The 20,361-nt window shown below is 40.4% G+C and overlaps 1 protein-coding gene across 1 annotated transcript; it reads left to right on the top strand.

The window, feature by feature from the left end:
• Positions 1-1,836: 1,836 nt before the first annotated feature.
• LOC124258369 (galactocerebrosidase-like) lies at positions 1,837-17,897 on the top strand. Its single transcript, XM_046692459.1, has 18 exons — positions 1,837-2,096; positions 3,095-3,163; positions 3,937-4,000; positions 5,220-5,308; positions 6,007-6,162; positions 7,375-7,413; positions 7,544-7,674; positions 8,081-8,165; positions 9,647-9,684; positions 9,882-10,006; positions 11,219-11,358; positions 12,102-12,161; positions 12,506-12,583; positions 12,999-13,140; positions 14,013-14,190; positions 15,538-15,710; positions 16,581-16,654; positions 17,595-17,897. The coding sequence occupies exons 1-18, from the start codon at positions 1,974-1,976 to the stop codon at positions 17,793-17,795; spliced, it is 1,965 nt and encodes a 654-aa protein (XP_046548415.1). The 5' UTR covers positions 1,837-1,973; the 3' UTR covers positions 17,796-17,897.
• The last annotated feature ends 2,464 nt before the right edge of the window (positions 17,898-20,361 follow it).

Raw genomic sequence — 20,361 nt, 5'->3', positions numbered from 1 at the left:
GAACACTACCAAGCCGGCTGTCGTCAACTGCACTGTTCCAACAGACATTATAAAGTAACCAGCTATGATCAGCAGAGCGTGTGTTAAATAAAGTTAATCTTCTGCTTGCCCAGATCTATATATTTATTTTTCAAAATACGAATACTAATATGACTGGGAGATTAGGATTTATAAACTGCATTTCCTCCTTGTACGAGCCACATTTGCTCTGTATCGCTGGGACCTTAGCCATGTCAGTAGTCTGTCTTATACTCCAAACTCTCCGCCCAACCCTTTCTGCAATGCAATAGTCCAAAATTAGTCCAAGTCGAGACTCCCACTGGTCCTGAATCTCTTATCGGTTTTTCAAGACCATACCTATATTTTCGAATTTATCCCACATTAGACAATTGTTGTAGGATCCATTATTCAACTTGCACGCTGTGTAGCCTTTTATTGCATTTGGTGTGTGTGTGTGTGTGTGTGTGTGTGTGTGTGTGTGTGTGTGTGTGTGTGTGTGTGTGTGTGTGTGTGTGTGTGTGTGTGTGTGTGTGTGTGTGTGTGTGTGTGTGTGTGTGTGTGTGTGTGTGTGTGTGTGTGTGTGTGTGTGTGTTTCTTGATGCATGGGTTGGGGCTATTCAAGAAAGCCATCTAAGCAGACCAGATCGATTATTTTCTGACTAACACAGAAGTGGCGAATGAAGTGTTTGTGCCATAAGCTCCCGGTTTGTCCTGGGGACCTGCCTTTGCGTGTGTTTGAAACGGGTACGAGAGGTAGGGCAAAATGTGCTAACCTTTCCCGCAAACACACTTTAAGTGAAGATGGGTGTCTTCTTGATATCTTGTTCTCCTTATTGGTGAAATGCCACACAACTACATCCTAATCATTATAATTATTTAATCATGATTAAACTGTTATAATATTTGCACTGTAAACTGATCAACATGTATCTTATATCAAATATCTGCTTGATTTCATGGAATATAAATAGGCTAACCAAATGCTTTTAAAGTAGAAATAACGCGTATACGAGCATACGCGTGTATGCGCATCCAAGTACATTGTATGTACAATGTGCCTGTGCGATCTCTTAATTAGCATTATATTCTCCGTGGGGTAGTGGCAATAGAGAAAGGATGGGAGGTATCTCTTCAAGGTGTTAATGCGCTGATACGTCTCCAGACCTCCAGATAACCTGCAGCGTCGCTTAAAGGCACAATGTCACACATTTTCGACAATATTTTGGCCTATACTTTTTATATTGGGAGCATATGCACTCACTTTAGTTTCCTACTGAAGCAATAAAATACTTTATTATCCCCTACGACTTGCCTGAAATCAATAATTGAAACTTCGACCCGAACAGCTTCCAAACAGATAACACTTGCCATATATGGAATGTAAACGATTGCTCCGTACATCGAAAACTGTCGCACGCGGTGTTGTCGGTGTTTGCCGAACTGGTTTCAATCACAAGTTGTGCGTAGGATATTCGTAAAGAGCGTGTGAAGTGTGGTGTGACATTGTGCCTTTAAAATACAAAAACTATACATTTAAAAGCAAGCATACCTGAATTAACTTTGAGTTGCGCAGAGATAGGCATGAAGAAGATTGAATAATTATTGAAGAGTATAACGACACTGTGCTTCAGTACCTGTGAGTGATGTACACTACTGCCCAAAAGTTCATTCCCCTTACGCGCGTTGAGAACGCGTGTAACACGCATGTGGCACGGGTATGCAACGGGTGGGCAACGCGTGTGAGTCCCGTGTCACACGGGTGTGCAACGGGTTTGAGTCCCGCGTCACGCGGATGTAGCTTTAAGATAGTTTACAGGTTGCCCTTGCTTAATGATATCCCTTTAGTTATTCATAAACACCTACAGCATATGTTACCACCTGCCAGTGTGAGACTCGTCATATCAGTCAGTACGTATCTTCCGTAGCAGGTAGGCCAGTTGTCAGCTGATACAGTCGTCTATTTCGCGTCAGCCATGTTCACCTTGGCGTTTGCATTCTCCGTCGTGCTGTCTGTGTTGAGTGACAGTTATATAATCGACAACACTGGAGGACTGGGGAGGCAGTTCGATGGGTTCGGGGCCATCAGCGGTGGTGGGGTGAGTATTTTGTTCTGTATGCAAGCATGTTATCTTCATCATGACATGTGACTAGGCTTGTTATACATGTTCCGGGCTACAGGGCTATTTGATTGTAAGATGCACGGAATATGTATTGTTTAATTGACTGAAGGCTCATTCACGACAACCTTGAAAACTGAGATGGTACTATCATCTGTATTTCATTTTAGTCGTGACTTTAGTCGGTTGTTATACATGTTTCCTGGCATTGAGAGTCAAGGACTATCATGTGACGTCGGATGACATCTGGATAGTCATCTCGATTGTCTTCAGAGTTACCTTCATGATAAATATATCATAGAACCGTACTGTGCACTGTTAGAGACTTATATAAGTTATCTATATACTGTGCAAGGCCTTGACACTATGTTTAGAACTAAGCAAAAACAAAAGGTCTTTGTCCATTTGAGCAAATGACTAAACGTCATAATTCTTGTGTAAACATTAAATGTGACACAGACTGAATATACATCACATCATAAGACCACAAGGAAATATGATATTGTTGCTAACCAATTTATGGAAAAAATGGCAGGTCGAGGTTTCAACGTAGTAATATTTGCTTCGATTTCCCAGCCACTCAATTTTATTATCCATAGCAATTAAACTGCACAACTGGACATACATGAAAGATGATAGAAAGATGTTCCTGGTTTGCCAAATTACCAAATGCGTTGCTGGTTGATACGCGGGTTACGTCAAAAATAACAATCTTGAACTAGAAAATAAATGAGGAATCTAAACAAAATAAGTAGAAATATAACGGAAACCTAGTCGTTTATGACACGTGGTAGACTGATATAGTGAAGAACGGGGCATTTACTCACATTGTGCATAGCTAGGTCACCAGCAGTTGTATTATCTGAATTGTACTAATATTTAGATATTTAGATAAACATTACATTAATAAAATAAATATCCTTTTGACCACTTCGTCGTTTTTGTGAATGTATTGTTTGTTTGTTTTTGTTTCTCAGGCAACGTCCAAGTTATTGGTAAACTACCCCGAGAAACAGCGAAATGAGATTCTGGATTTGCTGTTCAAGGTAGGGTAATTGAAGCTTCAAAGGATATCTGATCCCCATGTTTCAAACATTTGCTTAGGAAATAAACATCATGTGTTGGCGAATTTCCGGGTGTTAATGAGTATTTGAAGCACGGGAATTCATTTGGTACCGACGGCGTCAGACGGAGGTTTCAAATGAAATATTCCCGTGCTTCAAATACTCAGTAACACCCTGAAATTCGCCAACACATGATGTTTATCGACATTGTAAACACAAAAGTAAACCAAAAGGTCCACACACGTTTTTTTTTGTGTCTGCACTCATTGACATCGAGTACGGGTACAGCAGTGAAATGTCATCAGACGGCCGTATCGGCTGTCTCCCATGGTTGCATCTGGAACTGCTCATTGGTGATGTCATTCGGACTTTACGTCACAATATGATTTGAATGACGTCATCACAGCTGACGACGTAACAATACAATGGTGTGAGCGATGTTTGTATGTATTAATACGCAGAGAATTTCCGGGAATCAAATACCATTTGATCACGTTTTTCAACCAGTCAGATTAAAGAACACAGTGACTTTTGGTTTACAATTTGTAATAAACAATGACAGAAATTATTACAATTACATGTATTGGTATTGGTAACTCCATTCTTTAACCTGCATCTTTGTGGTCTTAGTACATTTGTTGCTCTTACATGTACATATATATGCTCTCTGCCTCATACTATTCATTCACTTGATAATAATGAAGTTGACATCCATATAAACTCTCTTCCTTAAATATTTTGTCCCTTTGTCCCAGCCTAATTACGGTGCCTCCTTAGATATACTGAAAGTGGAAATCGGGTCGGATGCGCAGAGTTCAGGTAAGTGGGATGAGCTAACGGTAAATGCATTGTCCATATTGTAAAGTAAGTTATAAAGGCATTTTTCTTCTCTCTTGACCGTTTCAAGACAATAATGGCTTGGCTTGGAGCTCCTTTAATACTTTTATTCATTTATTGGTGGCTTAAATGTCTATGAAAGTGAACTTGATTCTTATTTACAACGTGGCATCTTTCGGTCACACTGGGGCGGAAGTGGCGGACACAAGCTTGAGGCCATGGTAACCACTGGTAGAATGGGAGACAGACATCGAATGACATGTACAAGAAATCGGATGTGGTGCAAAAACTCGTGTCCAAACAGTGCTTAAACAAGTCGAGTCGTGAGAAATACCAAAATTAATTTATAACCATTAGAAATAGAACCCATGTGTATGTACTGATTCTCTGATGCGCAGGTGTTCACATAATGCACGTGCACCTCTTTCTACTATCACCTCTTTCTTGCCCCATGGAAAACGTCCCAGTCCACATTGTAATGACTAACACAAATGGCACGACTTATGTGTGCTCTTGTGACCGTGATCGGAAAACACTTTGGATAGCGTCCTTATCCAGCCGTATATACTAGGTATTGTATCCCCGATGTGTAAACCAACTAACCATAGTTTTAGATAGTTTCCCCTAATTGTTTCCACATGTAACTGCAATACCGAAATTTGTTATGCTTTAACTTTCTGTAACTTTAACTAAATATAGTGCGTCAACTCCTTAAAAAAAAGAGACAAAACTCTCACCATAAGCATAAGCAATCTCCCTTGAGAGCTAAGTCCATTGTACGATTCCTACCGTATGATAAACACATGTTTATGTATATATGGCACACTGGAGTGAGTGAGTGAGTTGGGTTTTACGCCGCTTGTAGCAATGTTCCAGCAACATCACAGCGGGGGACACCAGAAATGTGCTTCAAACATTGTACTCATGTGGGGAATCGGACCCGGGCCTTCGGCGTTACGAGCTAACACTTTAACCACTAGGCTACCCCACCGCCCCATGACACACTGGAAGGCATAATTACATGTACACAAGTATACAAGGCTTTATATTTCTAAGCTAGAACAAAATTTACGCATGGTAAATTGAATTGTGTTTTTTTTGTCCGAAACTTTCACCTGCAGTACCGTTTATGGAGAAAGGGTGAGTGAATGTTGTGTCCATTTTGGCTTCCATGTTGTATTCTACATTTCTCACCCATCAGACGGGACCGAGGCAACGCACATGCGCACAGCCACAGATCAGAATTACACCAGGGGATATGAATGGTGGTTGATGAAAGAGGCCAAACAGGTCAGTGCACAATCCACGTGGTTTCGTATCTCATAAAGTTTGAGGAATATATTTATAGGGCAAAAATATGAAGAAAATGTGAACCGACAGAGGTCGTAAACAATAAAGTTTACATGATCAAGATTATGTAACGTTACTGCATGATAACAATATTGTTACTATACAAAGTCATGGTAAACACTAGGGGTGAAACGGTACGCCCTTACCACGGTGCAGTGCGTATTGCGGTACAAGGCCTTCGGTTCGGTATATGGGATATAATCATAATGCAGAAAATTGACAACAAGAACCTAACCTTACATTGTTTAGTAACATAACCATAATCCTTGTTATTTTAAGTGAGTGAGTGAGTTTAGTTTTACGCCGCACTCAACAATATTCAAGCTATATGGCGGCTTGTTTTGAATGAACAAAACTGTCATTTTATGATTATATAGAAGAACGGTACGAAAACCGAATTTGTGGATAGCATTAAGGTATACCGAACCAATACCGCGTATACCGTTTCACCCCTAGTAAACACCAGGATCTAAACTGAAGAACAAAACAAAGTTTTGTGATCTTAAGTTACAATGAAAACACTTTTTTCAAAGCATTTACGTTGCTTTTTGGGGGAAGAATAATCCCAAAGTGGGAGCTGTGTACTTTCTTTTGTACGTCAGTATAATATAACAAAGCTGCTGTCTGTGTACTTTTAGAGGAACCCCAACATCAAGTTATACGGTCTCCCCTGGGGGTGGCCCGGCTGGGTGGGGTGGAACCTGTACGACACCTCCGACCAGACCGCCTCGTACATTGTCAACTGGGTCCTGGGAGCTAACGCTACCCACGGGCTACACATAGACTATGTTGGGGTGAGTACAAGAGTTTCACGTGTGTTGTTAATATACCGAATTCGTTGGGTGAGTGAGTTTAGTTTTACGCCATACTGAGCAATATTCCAGCTATATGGCGGCGGTCTGTAAATAATCGAGTCTGGACCAGACAATCCAGTGATCAACAGCATGAGCATAGATCTACGCAATTGAGATACAATGACGTGTGTCAACCAAGTCAGCTAGTCTGACCACCTGATCCCGTTAGTCGCCTCTTACGACTAGCATGGGTTACTGAAGGTCATTTCTAACCCGGATCATCACGGGTAGTCAGGGTAGTACTTACCTGCTCAAGCGGGAATTTTAGTATATCGCTTTGAAAAGTTATTTCAGTGAGTGAGTAAGGTTTTACACCGCTTTTATCAATGTTACATCAATATCACGACTGGGGACACACGAAATGGGATTTACACTGTACCCATGTAGGGAATCGAACCAGAGCGGACACTTTACCCACAAAGCTACCCCATCGCGCCGAACAGTTCCACTTAGCAACTGTATTATAACGACATAGATAGAATACTAACACAGATGAGGATGGGAAGCAATATAGGCATCCCACATAGCATTTAATTTTCATTTGAATCCAATTTAATAACTCTTTGTGTGATATCAGTGAGCACAACCGGTACAAGTTAGACTGGGGCTTTCACAAGGACTCCATGACCCTGTGCGCTCAAAAGCATTGGGTTTAATATATCTTATTGATTAGTTACTCTTTGCAGTACATACAATCACCATTGAATTATTGGCATCCACGTACAATTAATCACGTACCGCATTGTGGCATCCCAGCGTAAAACGGCATGGAGTTATGATCAAGGCATAAGCGGATCGCCACAAAGGGAAGCAACTCTGCATTGAGATGCCTTCGACGACAGGGCAACCCTTGCCAAGTTTAGTTTTGGGCCACTGATTTACATTTAGTTAAATGTATTCCACAAATTCACCTTTAATCATGGTTGAAGAAGTTGGTTTGATGAGCTGTAAGTACCAGTGCTTTGAATCGTCTTCAGCATTGAGGATGGAGGCTGTCTGTTCTATCAGACAAATGATTTACATGTGACTGTTTTGCGAGGGTCAACATCAGAACATGTCTGGACCTTCTGTCTTGTGATGGTTTGTTAGAAACAACACTTTACATGCCTCAAAAGCTTTAATAACCTTACTTTCAAATATCTTATTTTACAGATATGGAATGAGAGAATGTACAACGTTGAGTACATAAAAGTAAGTACTGGCCAAATTTCGTAAGACAAGCTCGGATTGTTGTTAATGGTTGACTTTCTGTGTTCCATGAAGCCTATGTCGACTCGTCGGTTATCTGCAACCTCCCTTTAACCACATGTCTCTGTTACAGACGCTGAGGAAGACACTAGACAGACACGGTCTAGTAGACACACATATCGTGGCTCCCGACAATTTCCACTGGGATATAGCTGATGACATTTTGGCGGACCCTGAGCTTGCACAGGCGCTTTATGCTATTGGGTATGTGTAGCTGCCATTGACTGTAATGAGTGAAGCGGTAGGTTTTTCTAAAATCTTTATTTCTTCACCGATATCGTTCAAATCTGAAAAATAATGTTACTCATATGAAAAAATATAAAAAAACAATATATGATCGCAAAACTCGAGATTTAAATTTTTTTTATTGTCCAAACAGTGATTTGAACCCCTGTGGTCTTAACGAAGAAAATGCACAGACGCTTTATATGCTATGGGTATGTGCAGCTGTCATCATGATGTCAATCATTGATGGGGACTGATTGTTCTCTGACATTAACGTTTTATATTCTCTTATCGGATTTACGATAACTTAATTACTATCAATAACCCTAAGATAACACTGTGTTATTTCTAAAGTCTAATTCAACCCTCTACACGTTACATTCAGGTCGCATTACCCCACCACAAGAAGCACACCGACAGCGGTGAAGACAGGGAAGCGTCTCTGGGCGTCGGAGGATAACGCAGAAGTGGTGATGCTTAAACCATAGGGTTGATCACACAGTGTAACTTCGTTAATACGGACGATGCATTGCCTGTAAAACCGTCCATATGGATAGGCACGGATGAATTTCTCTGATTAAATCCCAAATGTGATCGTTCCAAATGTGATCGTCCGAAATCTGAGGTTTCCGGACTTGCGCGGTTAAACTGCGTTAAAATTTTATTTTGAATTTAGCCTTAAACTTAAAAAGGGCGTTTTTGAATCAAGCACACTATGAAACGGTTGCCTCTTCCGTGTAATGAGTTACACAGCCATTTGTTATGGAGAATGGATATAGCTGGAGTAACATCAGTTTGCTTAAACTGAAAAAGCCCCGCCTACTCAGTTGTCTCTGAGATATATAAAAGAGACTTGTTGTTTCATGATTGTTGTTAAAAAGATTCTTCAGACCACTTTTAAGGACAAGGCTATCTTAACATTGGCCCATGGAGACAATAACCCAGCAAACCAATTCTTAAGGGTGAGTGAGTATAGTATTACGCCGCTTTAGCAATACTCAAGCAATATCACGATATGGGACACCAGAATTGGGCTTCACACATTGTGTCCATGTGGGGAATCGAACCCGAGTCTTCGACATGCAGAGCTAACGCTTTGAACTCACCGCTCCCAGTTCCCAAAGAGAACACCCACCAACTTGTGTATATACGCATTGTCTCTACCTTACCCATCATAGCTAGCAAAACCATAGGCCTTATTACCACACAAACAGAGACCAGACAAAATAATCGGAGAAAAGGAATAAACCTAGGTGACTTTAATGCAGCCACCTTTTGCTCGGATTCATGCAAAGATCAGTTTCTTCTCACTCTTTACTGAAATGCCAGTCGTGTTCTGGAATCTCTGACACTGTTGTAAAGCTGGTATGGGAGAGCGAAAATGAACTTGATCCAGTGTTTCGTAATCCGTCTAAAAAGACGATAATATTGTTTAGGTAACAGAGGAGCTGATGACAAATGACACTTGCCATGCGCACTGTGTATGTTTGTTGCACAGATTCCCGGTCAGATTGTGTTTAAACTGAATTCTTCTTTCTAATTATGTTGTTCCCGTCAGTGACAAATGGAAATGACGTATTGTAAACATTCGATAAATATAACGCCCGATCTATGATTTACACCTTCGTTTAAAACTGATCAGTATCTAATGTTAGGATGCTCCGATGAAGTAATCCTGTCGTTGAGGATGGATGAATATAATTCACAGCCCCATTATTATCGGGAAAAAATCGTACTATTCTAACAATTCTATATATTGTAATATTGGTTTGTTATTGAATCGCATCATTCGTATTGTGAATGAAACATTATGTCGCACTGAGTGAAACACAGCAATCTGGTGACAACACAGCAATCTGCTGGATGACAGTAATACGAGTTATCCGCCCCTTCTAAACTGAATAATGTCACTTGGGACAAATAACACATGAAAGTAATCTTCTGTTTACAGAACTGGAACAGGAACTATGTCAATGGAAACATGACAGGGTAAGACATGATGAAAGTGGTACTTATTGTGTACCATTTGACCCTGTAAGCTTGGAAAAGAATCCGTAATCTTGATAATATGTTTATGTGCCTATGAAATATGACTTGTTCAGAATTGTGATCATGTAAACGCAAATCAGTAAACGAAACATCCTCGAATACAGCCAAACGATCAAATGATCAAATGTTTGTTTCAGTACAATTGTATGGCCCTTGATCGCCAGCTACTATGAAGGACTACCATACTACCCCGCAGGACTGATGACAGCCTCCGAACCATGGAGCGGGTACTTCCCTGAACCTACAAAAATATGGCTTGCCGGTACACCAAATTCTCATGCCTATCATGAAAGCAAATATTTAAAACTGAAACACTGAAAAAGCCTTCAATTAATGACGAGTCATATATGATTGTAATTCACTGTTTTCTATTTAATTGTCATATTTTTGGTTCAATTTGGTATTTAATTCTTTAAGTGACATTTAGAAGCTGGTATTGATGAAGAGGAACACTTTCCATGGCTAGACACCTTCTTTATTGCAATAGATGCGACGTTTCAGTGTAGATCCTAACATCATCACCTGACTGAAGTTGTTTGTGCATCAAAATATTCCTTTTCTATGAATGTATTTATTTGTTCAGACAGACAGTCTGTTTGTTAGTTTTGCACAGTAAACTACTCTATGACTGATTATTCACCCTCTATTACTACTAATGAGCTTAACCCATGCTTGTCGTAAGAGGCAACTAACGGGATCGGGTGGTCAGGCACATGTCATCGGTTCCCAATTGCATAGATCGATGCTCATGCTGTTGATCACTGGATTGTCTGGTCCAGACTCGATTATTTAGAGACCGCCGCCATATAGCTGAAATTTTGCTGAGTGCGGCGTAAAACTAAACTCACTCACTCACTCACTAATGAGCTTGGTTAATATTGTCATCACAAAACCATTACTGACGCCCCAACTTGCACGCCTTCTTATTCATTTGCAAATCTAGTCACAGGGGTTACTATATTCCATATATGCATAGGGTCTTAGATTTTCATCAAATTTTGTGAGCTGGTTTCTTTTGGCAAGCAATGAAAGGAATGAGGTGTCATTTTACCAGTAAATACAGATGAGTGAACTTAAATTAGGTAATTTATTAGGCTTAGGTGGTGGAGATCAACCTCTTAAATCTTAAAACTGACTCTTAAACTCTACAAGTACTGTGAATGGTTCAACCACTAAACAATTTACTCAGCTTCATTCACGTCTAAACTGCAGGTTTCTATCCTCAACAATAGGAGAGAAATGCTTTTTTGAAGTACCCGTCCCAAAAGAGACGATATGCATAAATGGGATATAAATACAGTATTACTATCAATGAAGATGCCAAGTCCTCATGTTGAGCGAATATTCGATGACTTCGAAATCCACCGAATGAAAACAGCCCAAACACATAATGTTGCCGATTATAGAACTTGTTAGTTATTGTGAGACAAAGCATTGAGGTTTTAGTCATATTGTTTGTTTATTGTCTCTTAAGCTCACACAACCCAGTTTACACAGCCCGGATGGACGTTCCTACGTCACGGAGCGGGAGTTGGGGCCTTCAAATATGGCGGCACATACGCCGCTCTGGTTAGTCCAGAAGGAAATGACGTCACTATCATAATTGAAACTTTGGTGAGCATATTCGTCAATGTTTAGGATGTGTTTTGTTACTGCAGAGAGAGTTTCGTCATCGTGTTAATTGGGTGGTGATATTTTAAGGACTATTCTTCCAAAATTGTGATTTTGATGTATTAATTTTGATCCAATGTTTATTCCGTTTTATGTTATATGCTGTTAAGTGAACAATAGTGCAGACACATATGATTGTTTACATCCTAATACCGCGAATGCTCTGGAACAACTCCTATGACGCTGTAGTTAATACCATTCAAGCTAAATCCAGAGCTACAGATTCCCTCTGAAAGGAGGGCTTAAGGTACCATCATCAACAGTGTAATCTTATATATGTGGGACCCATGAAGATCCGGGTTAGAATTGATCTTCAGTAACCCATGCTTGTCGTAAGAGGCGAGTAACGGGATCTGGTGGTCAGGCTCGCTGACTTGGTTGACACATGTCATCGTATCCCAGTTGCTTAGATCGATGCTCATGCTGTTGATCACTGGATTGTCTGGTCAAGACTCGATTATTTACAGACCGCCTCAATATAACTGGAAGACTGCTGAGTGCGGCGTTAAACACCAACCAACCAGCCAATCATTGATAAACAAAGGCCGATAACTCTAAAGAATTCCGGCTGCCACTCGTGACGCAAGTCGATATTTCACATATTTTGTTGTTAGTTAAAATACTCCACAACCACATAATAATTACATGTTGGTGTCCATATATTCTTCTATGTTTTCCTCTGTCAGAATGACGTCAGCGACCTTGGCAGCCCCCAAAATGTTACGTTACAACTCAAGGGAACCATTGTAAGTCTTTAATCATAGCAACATCAAATACATCTCCAAAGAAAATCACCCGCAGAGTCGACTGACGGGATCGGGTTGTAAGAATCGCTGAATTGGTAGACACATGTCATCGTATCCCAATTGCGTAGATCGATGCTCATGTTGTTAATCACTGGATTGTCTGGTCCAGACTCGATTATTTACGGACCGCCGCCATATAGCTGGAATATTGGTGAGTGCGGCGTAAAACTAAACTCACTCACTCCAAAGATCATATTTTATTTACTGTTTGATACTGTTGGTACGTAACTACTGGTATCTCAGATTCGCGTTCTTATGCTTGTTGATATGTTCTGCTGTTACAGGCAAACATCTCACAGTTCAATGTCTGGTATTCCAACACGGAGACGGACGAGTACTTCATTAAAAAGCCAGTCATACAGGTAGGTCGTCATTTAATTTTAAAAATACATTCATGCCGCACCGTGTGTAAACGTGTGGAAACAACCTCAGTTCAGAGGGATACTTGCCCATGAAAGGTGGGTGAATATCGAGTCTCTTTGCAAATATCGAGTTAAAAGGGCACTCTTGCTTGTTGGGACCAAGACAATATATCGAAATATCGGAAATATCGAGACATCCGTATCGAGTTAAAAGAACTTGAATAATGATAAATTATGAAGGATTTTGCAGGGACCGAGATGTTATATCGAGACAACCGAGATATCGAGTTATCAGAGTTCGACACAACGGTGCTCGGCTGTAGTATTAAATATGTGTTGCTGGACATTTTAAAACCTGTAACAAATCAACGGGAGCACAAATATTATATTCTTGCTGGAATGTTGTTTTTGACAGACGGTGGGTGGGCTGGTCAATCTAGCCCTTGGCGTGAATGAAATGTACACACTTACAACGTTGACCACTGGCAACAAAGGAGCGTACACCCAGCCGCCACCTTCAAAGCCTTTCCCGCTTCCATTTACGGAGCAATTTGAAAGTAAGATAACATGAAGAACGTTATATGTACCTTTTAACACAGAAGACTGCAATATGTGGCAAGCCCCCAAACTTAACGCTCGGCAATGTATGCTCTCGAACAGCGTCACTGTGATGGTAGGTATAGTAACTCGGGCGGTGTTAACTTATGGTTGCAGTGGGATAACCAAACATACAGACCCGTGCAAATAGCATTCGGACACTTGACGTAATTTCCATAGACTTACATGTTATTTCAGTGTAGTATAAATAGTTTTCATGAAGTGAGTTTAGGATGGATCTTTGTAAAATTTGACAGGCAAATTTGAAATCACCCTGCTCTCCGCACATAATTTCAGTTCAATTTTCCGACCACTATTTAACTAATGACACCACATTTATCAACTTACGTCTGGTTACATAATGCACAATCCCATAGGCCGCCATGTTAAAGGAGTTCACGGCACTGTACACATGTTGATTAAATTGTTACCATTCGATAAAAAGCAACGGAAATTTAAACAGAAATTCTGTGATTGTAGGTAAGATGATTCCTCACAAATGTGCAAAATTTGACTTGGATCTTACGAAAATTAAATTTATGAAAATTATTTATGCTACACTAAATTAACATGTATGTCTATGGAAATTACGTCAAATGTCCGAATACCTTTTGCACGACTCTGTACGTCTTAATAGTCAGAGTCATGATTAGCGGACCCTAATTTGACAGGGATCCCCGGACCGTGGGTAACGAGCTGTTTCGTGTTATTGTTGTATTTGTTATTGTTATTGTGTTTTGGCCAAGATGTCAATATTATAAACTGTGTCAAAAAGAAATATGTAATGATGTATAGTTGCTAATGTTAACATGAATTGAATCTAAATCAACAGGTTACCAGGTTGGCGAAGAGCCATTTCTCTTCTCCCAGCAAATAGGAGCGTTCGATGTCGTGAAAGCTGACGCCGCCCATGGTAACGTCATGAGGCAGGAAACTACACAACAACCGGTCACCTGGTGCACGGCCGACTGGACGGAAAGGCCTATCACACTCATAGGGGACATTACCTGGTATGTTGACCGATAGACCAACAGGGCCGTCACACATATAGGAGACGTGATGCTGTGTGTTGTGAATACAAAACGTCATCGCCAGGGTGCCTAACGTGAAAGGTTCCTAGCCCTCGGATATCCTAACTTTGATCCTTGGGTCTAGGGTAGGTATCCTACCTTATTCTCGAAAAGTATCCTAGTGCTAGGATATCCTAACTTAGGACAAATACTAGGATAGGTTCTGACTTGTCCTAAGTCTATCTTAGTGGAAATCAACATGGTGTGGTACTTGTTTTGTTCACCAATTTTGAAGTCGACAAACAAACTAACTCGCCTTATTTCTAGCCTTTCCATTTACCTTTTAAACGAGATTGTAGGTGCCCTTATATGTGTTTTTTCATGCAATGAATCGTGGGTAATATTTGGGGAATCCAGAACATATTGAGGGGTTTTCTATTCACCTACTGAAGAGTTCGCTAAGCTAGCTAGGATCGGTAGCTCACGTTAGGACAGGGATAGGACCGTTTCGAGAATGGTTCTTATCCTAACGTTGGGATGTCTCCTTTCTTAACTAGCTCGGATCTGTCCAGTTCCACAACTTGACCATAGCGCTACGACAGTCATACGTCTATGTTAAAGTATGGGAGATACGACCACCAAAGCGCTTCAATCGCTTCGTGGAACGTCTGACCTTGTGTTAGCATGGTGTTTGCTTGTCGTAAGAGACGACTAACGGGATCAGCCTTGCTGACTTGGTTGACACAGGTCATCGCATCCCAATTGCGTAGATCGATGCTCATGCCGTTGATCATTGGATTGTCTGGTCCATACTCGATTATTTACAGACCGCCGCCATAACCAATTAAGGTCTGTATACTACATGCAGCCAGTGTAAATGGCATTATAACCAGGGGAAAATGACTTTTGTTCCAAAATCCATTGGCAAATGGCATTATATCACGTTTTACATTATATAATACCAGGGTATTATAAGGGCAGGAAATCCGTTCTGGCAAAAACATGACATTATATCCAAGATGGCATTATAAGTAGGGTGCTCTGTTACTGTAATATTGCTGACTGCAACCAACCAACCAACCAACCAACCAATAAATCAATCGCATGGTGTTGCTCCAATCAATCGCATGGTGTTGCTCCATGGTGTTGCTCCATCCATGATGTTGTTCCACAGGCAGCATTTGCCACTCAGTTTTCGTTAAGAAAGTAGGTTTCAGTAAGCAGGTGTGAAAACATGCAAATGTCGTAGTATGGGATAGCATCGGTCGTAATTTAACTCCGTCCCATAAGACCCGTCCTGGCTGTATCCCTTCCCCTGGGTCACCCTGTACATTGGTTGTATTCCAGGACGGACATCTACCTGGAGGTCGACTTTCGGGTCCCGGCGGTCTCAGGGGCTCCAGATGGTGTATTCATAGCATCTCGTGTTACAGAGGGCGGTTGTGACGTCACACTTGCATTTGGAGTCATACTATACATGGACGTCAGACATCAGACATTTCACCTGGCAGCCAACTTCCGTGAGGACACATTTATTTCTGTTGTATGATAGGTGGTTCCGGGGTAAAATAGGCCTAAAGGTCCCCGTGTAGGTCATTTATAAAGGTCCCAGCGTTAACATTGCCTGCCATCGTATGGTAGGCCTGTATGCATCTAGGATAGTGTTGGCGGAGGTTTAAGGCATCGTTCATTCACAATATCACAGAAAGTCAAAATCCAAGCAGAGTGAGTATAGGTCAAAGTCACTGGTCCAGACTAAATTAGTATAGATCAAAATCGTTGTTACACCTGGACATACGTTTAACAATTTGTGTTTACAATAAATGCATAATGATCATTCATAAGGTATTGTTCTACTTAACTGAATGTATGGTCCTGGCTAATTCAAGGTTAGAATATTAAGTGTATAGCAGAAAACCTTCATGGATCCAGGCGGCACCTCGGTTGGAAAGAGACGTCATCTGATGTATTACTGGTTTTATACGTATTGCGCATGGCAAACAGCTGAAGCTTTCTGTGCGATGGCCAAGATTTGGAATTTCCGCATCCTCTACCTACATGACGTTTGAGCATTAATTCATGATTAAAACTGTCTGAATGCCTCATTTCAGGCACGTGAAGTTCAGGACACTTTACTTGGCCTTGATTGGGGCCGTCTTCATTATTCTGTTTTTTATTACAACTTTAAACAACCTCGTTTCAAATATGTGTTTGTCTTGAAGCCATGACTTTATATGAACATATTTTGGCTGTTTCCTTCATATTTCAATCGGATTATCCTTGTGCGCAATTGTTTCTTCTTTGAATCCGCCATGTTTCTTCACTTAAAATTACTTTATAGGACAATTTCGTATGCAAGAGATCTGTAACATGCTCGCTTGTTTCTTCAGTTTTAAATCAGATCATCACAGAGGGGAACTTCACATATGCTGACGGATGGAACACCGCATCTCTCCTCGTGAAGGTGAATTCTGTCATTTTTCCCAACCTTTGTCAGTTGTCATAATAATAGACGTAAGCCTAAACATTTGTTTGAGGTTACGTATGATGTGGTGTGTATTATTTAACTGACTACCTGTCATCAGTGATGAGCAATGTGCCCTGAACACTAAATGAGTGAATAAATATCGATTTTATTTACGTCATGTGGAAATATACAAATCTTGGTTTCCTTTGATGTCATTCACAAATACGACTCACTTACCAACAACAGATAAAATCTTAATAGACTTTTTTTTTAGAAGGATTTTGACCGTCCTTCTCTCATTCGAGAACAGCTATCCTCTACACCATGATGTTAAGTTTAAAAGGCCTAAAAATGAACCGGTTTGATTATCTGAAGAGAAGTGGAACGTATTTACCCTTTGGTTTTTGTCGCTATTAAGGCTTACGTGAGTGAGTGAGTTGGGTTTTACGCCGCTCTCAGCAATATTCTAGCAATATCACGGCGGGAGACACCAGAAGTGGGCTTCACACAATGTACCCATGTGGGGAAACGAACCCGGGTCTTCGGAGAGACGAGCGAACACTTTAACCACTGGGCTACCCCACCGTCCCCATAGGGCTTAAATAATGCCGATGTGACGTTAGATTGTAACTCACGCACATAACACTTGTACATTATGCGTCAACTCCGCGAAGAGTCGGATTGAAAAAGGTCATCAGCTCTATTGCTTGAATCGAATCGGGTGGTCACTCTCGGTGACTCGTTTAACCACTCGACGTCGTATCCCCATGGCATTGACGTTGAGTGACGTTGTGAAGCACGCTGTGTCGAGCATTTACAGGTCACCGTGGTTGCTGCGAAATTGCTGATTGCAGTGTTGAACAAACAATGTATTATACCAGCGAGATCTATAATTTAGGTTTCTTATGTATCGGCTTGTGTCTGTTATTTCTACCAGGGTCTAGAGGCTACCGGCACTGTTAACGGAAAACCTTTGTTCAGTACGTCAATTCCATCTGCAATAACAGCTGGATTTGTCGGTATGGGGACAAGGGGATACGGACTAGCCGATTTTGACAACGTGAACATAACACCTGCACAAGACAGACTCAACAGAATGGAAATGATGAAATCCGGATCTAATTCTTTGCTTCCTTGACGGAACTTAAAGATTAAACGTGGATGAATGTTCATATCCATTTGTTGTAATCTGTGTGATTAATGTAACACATATTTGTATTAAATGATTTCAGATAATTAATATATGCATTGTTTTTTCCTAGGTTAGAGAGATGACACAACCATGTCTTGCCCCATTGTCGTCTGCTTTCTGTTACATTCAGTTAGGACATGCACGTACACACATCACAACACTCTGTCAGTCATTTCCATAGCAACCTACCTCAACTACGTCACCTAAACAATCACACAGTACATTAAACGAGTTTCCCTGGTCACATCGAAAACGCTAACTTCTGGGGGCCGCCATCTTGAAGGAGGTATCGGTTTCGCGAGATCTTACAAAATAACTGCAATGTAACCTGAGCATTTAGAAATACTCCTTCCCAATCTGAAAAGTTGCTCACGCCACACGGTGTTTCACAATGTTGTACAACAGCTCTACAAACAAAGACTATTCTGTTTTTAGTAATCTTCATGAAGACAGTAATACTGATCTCCCAGGTGAATAAATATATGTGTACACACATCATGTGCTCTAAATGTCTAAAACAACAACGACCAAGATAACATGTTAAGAATTCACAAACTCTTGTACCAATCAACATTAAGATGCAAATCAGAAGATATCTAGAAATCACATCAGAAAGCTTCGTTAAGATTTAGACAATAACTTGGAGAATAACAGATTATGTTTCCTGAGTTACATTAATTATGTAATTCTCGAGTCTTGGCGAGAAACTTACATAATTATTATAACGAGGAAAAGATAATCTGTCATTCCCCATCACGAGTTGGTTATTGTTTTTATTACCCATGTCAGTTTTTGATCTATGAAACAGCATTCTTTATAACTAAACCCGCAATATTGATTGGCTGTTTTATTTTCTGAAACAACCAATCAACGTTCACCAAAGGTGTAACCTCCCAAGGGACTTACAGGAAAAGTACTTCCCTGTATGCGCCTTCACATTTTGGTAACAAATGGTCAATCATAACGTAGGTCACTGCTCACAGTTCTGTCTGGTCGACGACTTTCCTGAAAAAACAAAAGGACTGTGCACTGTGTGGAAGTACAATGGATGGACAAACACAAATTAATGGAAGGACATGAGCGATGCGTCAAGACAAAATAATTCAAGGTGTTCTGGTCAGAATGGGACTCAGTAGGAGTTAGCGGAAGTTTGTGTGAGTCGGGAATCAGGATATAAAACAGCCAGGACCCATCAATTGAAACTTGTTTCGAATTGTATAAAAATGATGAAAATTAATCTCTACCCGACATCTAAACATAGAGAACAAAGATTATTTTCGATAAACATGGAACGCGATGAGAAGGAATGAGATGCTTTTAAATCTCCAAAGGCATCAATAATGGTGCCAAATGGCCAAATGGCACTTTGTCAGATACAGAAAGAGACTACATTATGGACTATTTCAGGACGCATATGGAATGCTATCTTATGACGGAAAACAGCAGATTTTTCTATGGGTTTGTTAATACATACGGAATTCCGAACAATCTGTATTTTGACCCAAGGTAAAACGCTGCATTGCATGTGAGGAATATAAGATGTGTATGAGTCCATTTCATCAAGATAATGTAAACCATCTAAGAGGAATACGGAAATACGCTTTTTGTGGACATAAAGTAACATCTCAGAGGTTTCTTCTCAAAAGGTTGAATCAACTGAGCAAATTGTGTTACAAGTCGGCAATTAAGCAGAGCTCAGCAATATCACGGAGGTGACACCAGAATAGAGCTTCACGCATTTGGCTATGATAATCAGCCTTATAATCAAATACAGACGTACAGATAGCACATTTATATTACATGCAAACTGAAACACGACTCTGGACATTCGCAAGAGCACTAGTTTTTGGGGTGGTAAACCTAATAATTACACCCTCGGTATGAGAGGAGAACGTCTATCGTTAAGCACGTCAATAGGAGTCCCGCATTACGATATCACGTGATTGTTTCAACCGGCTAATGAAATAGCCTCTATGGTTTATTACATTTGTGCTACGTATCGAATATATACAGTGTCTGATAAGAGCGTGGCAGTGTATATTCGATACGTAGCACACGTGTAATAAACCATAGAGGCCATTTCAGTAGCCGGTTGAAACAATCACGTGATATTGGAATGCAGGACTACTTTTTTCATTCTTTACTTTTTACTAGGGATACAATGTTCACAACTTCAGTTGCTCTCGTTTCTTCGCCTGACACATTTATCAACACTAATGAACACTAGAATTTAGTAAAATATAACACATATCACGTAAAACATAACACTGTGTCACGTTTTACATGTATTTGAATTTGACTGTTTTATATAGCGCTAGATTTTTAGTCCTACAACAGTTCTTGTCAGTGCGCAGCGACCTTGACCTTGCCGTATTGGTATTCATACGCTTCCAGGCCATAATTTAATCTCATTCAACATGGACTGCCAGTAAAATACTAACATTTGTAATTAAAGCTTTCTGAAGAGTAGATATATTAACATTTTCGCGTAGATGTCATTTTGTATTTACAA

Source organism: Haliotis rubra, unplaced genomic scaffold (assembly GCF_003918875.1).
Source record: "Haliotis rubra isolate DU_JTF1 unplaced genomic scaffold, ASM391887v1 Scf69, whole genome shotgun sequence".
Taxonomy (NCBI): Eukaryota; Metazoa; Mollusca; class Gastropoda; order Lepetellida; family Haliotidae; genus Haliotis; species Haliotis rubra.
This window is presented reverse-complemented; position numbering and strand designations above follow the sequence as displayed.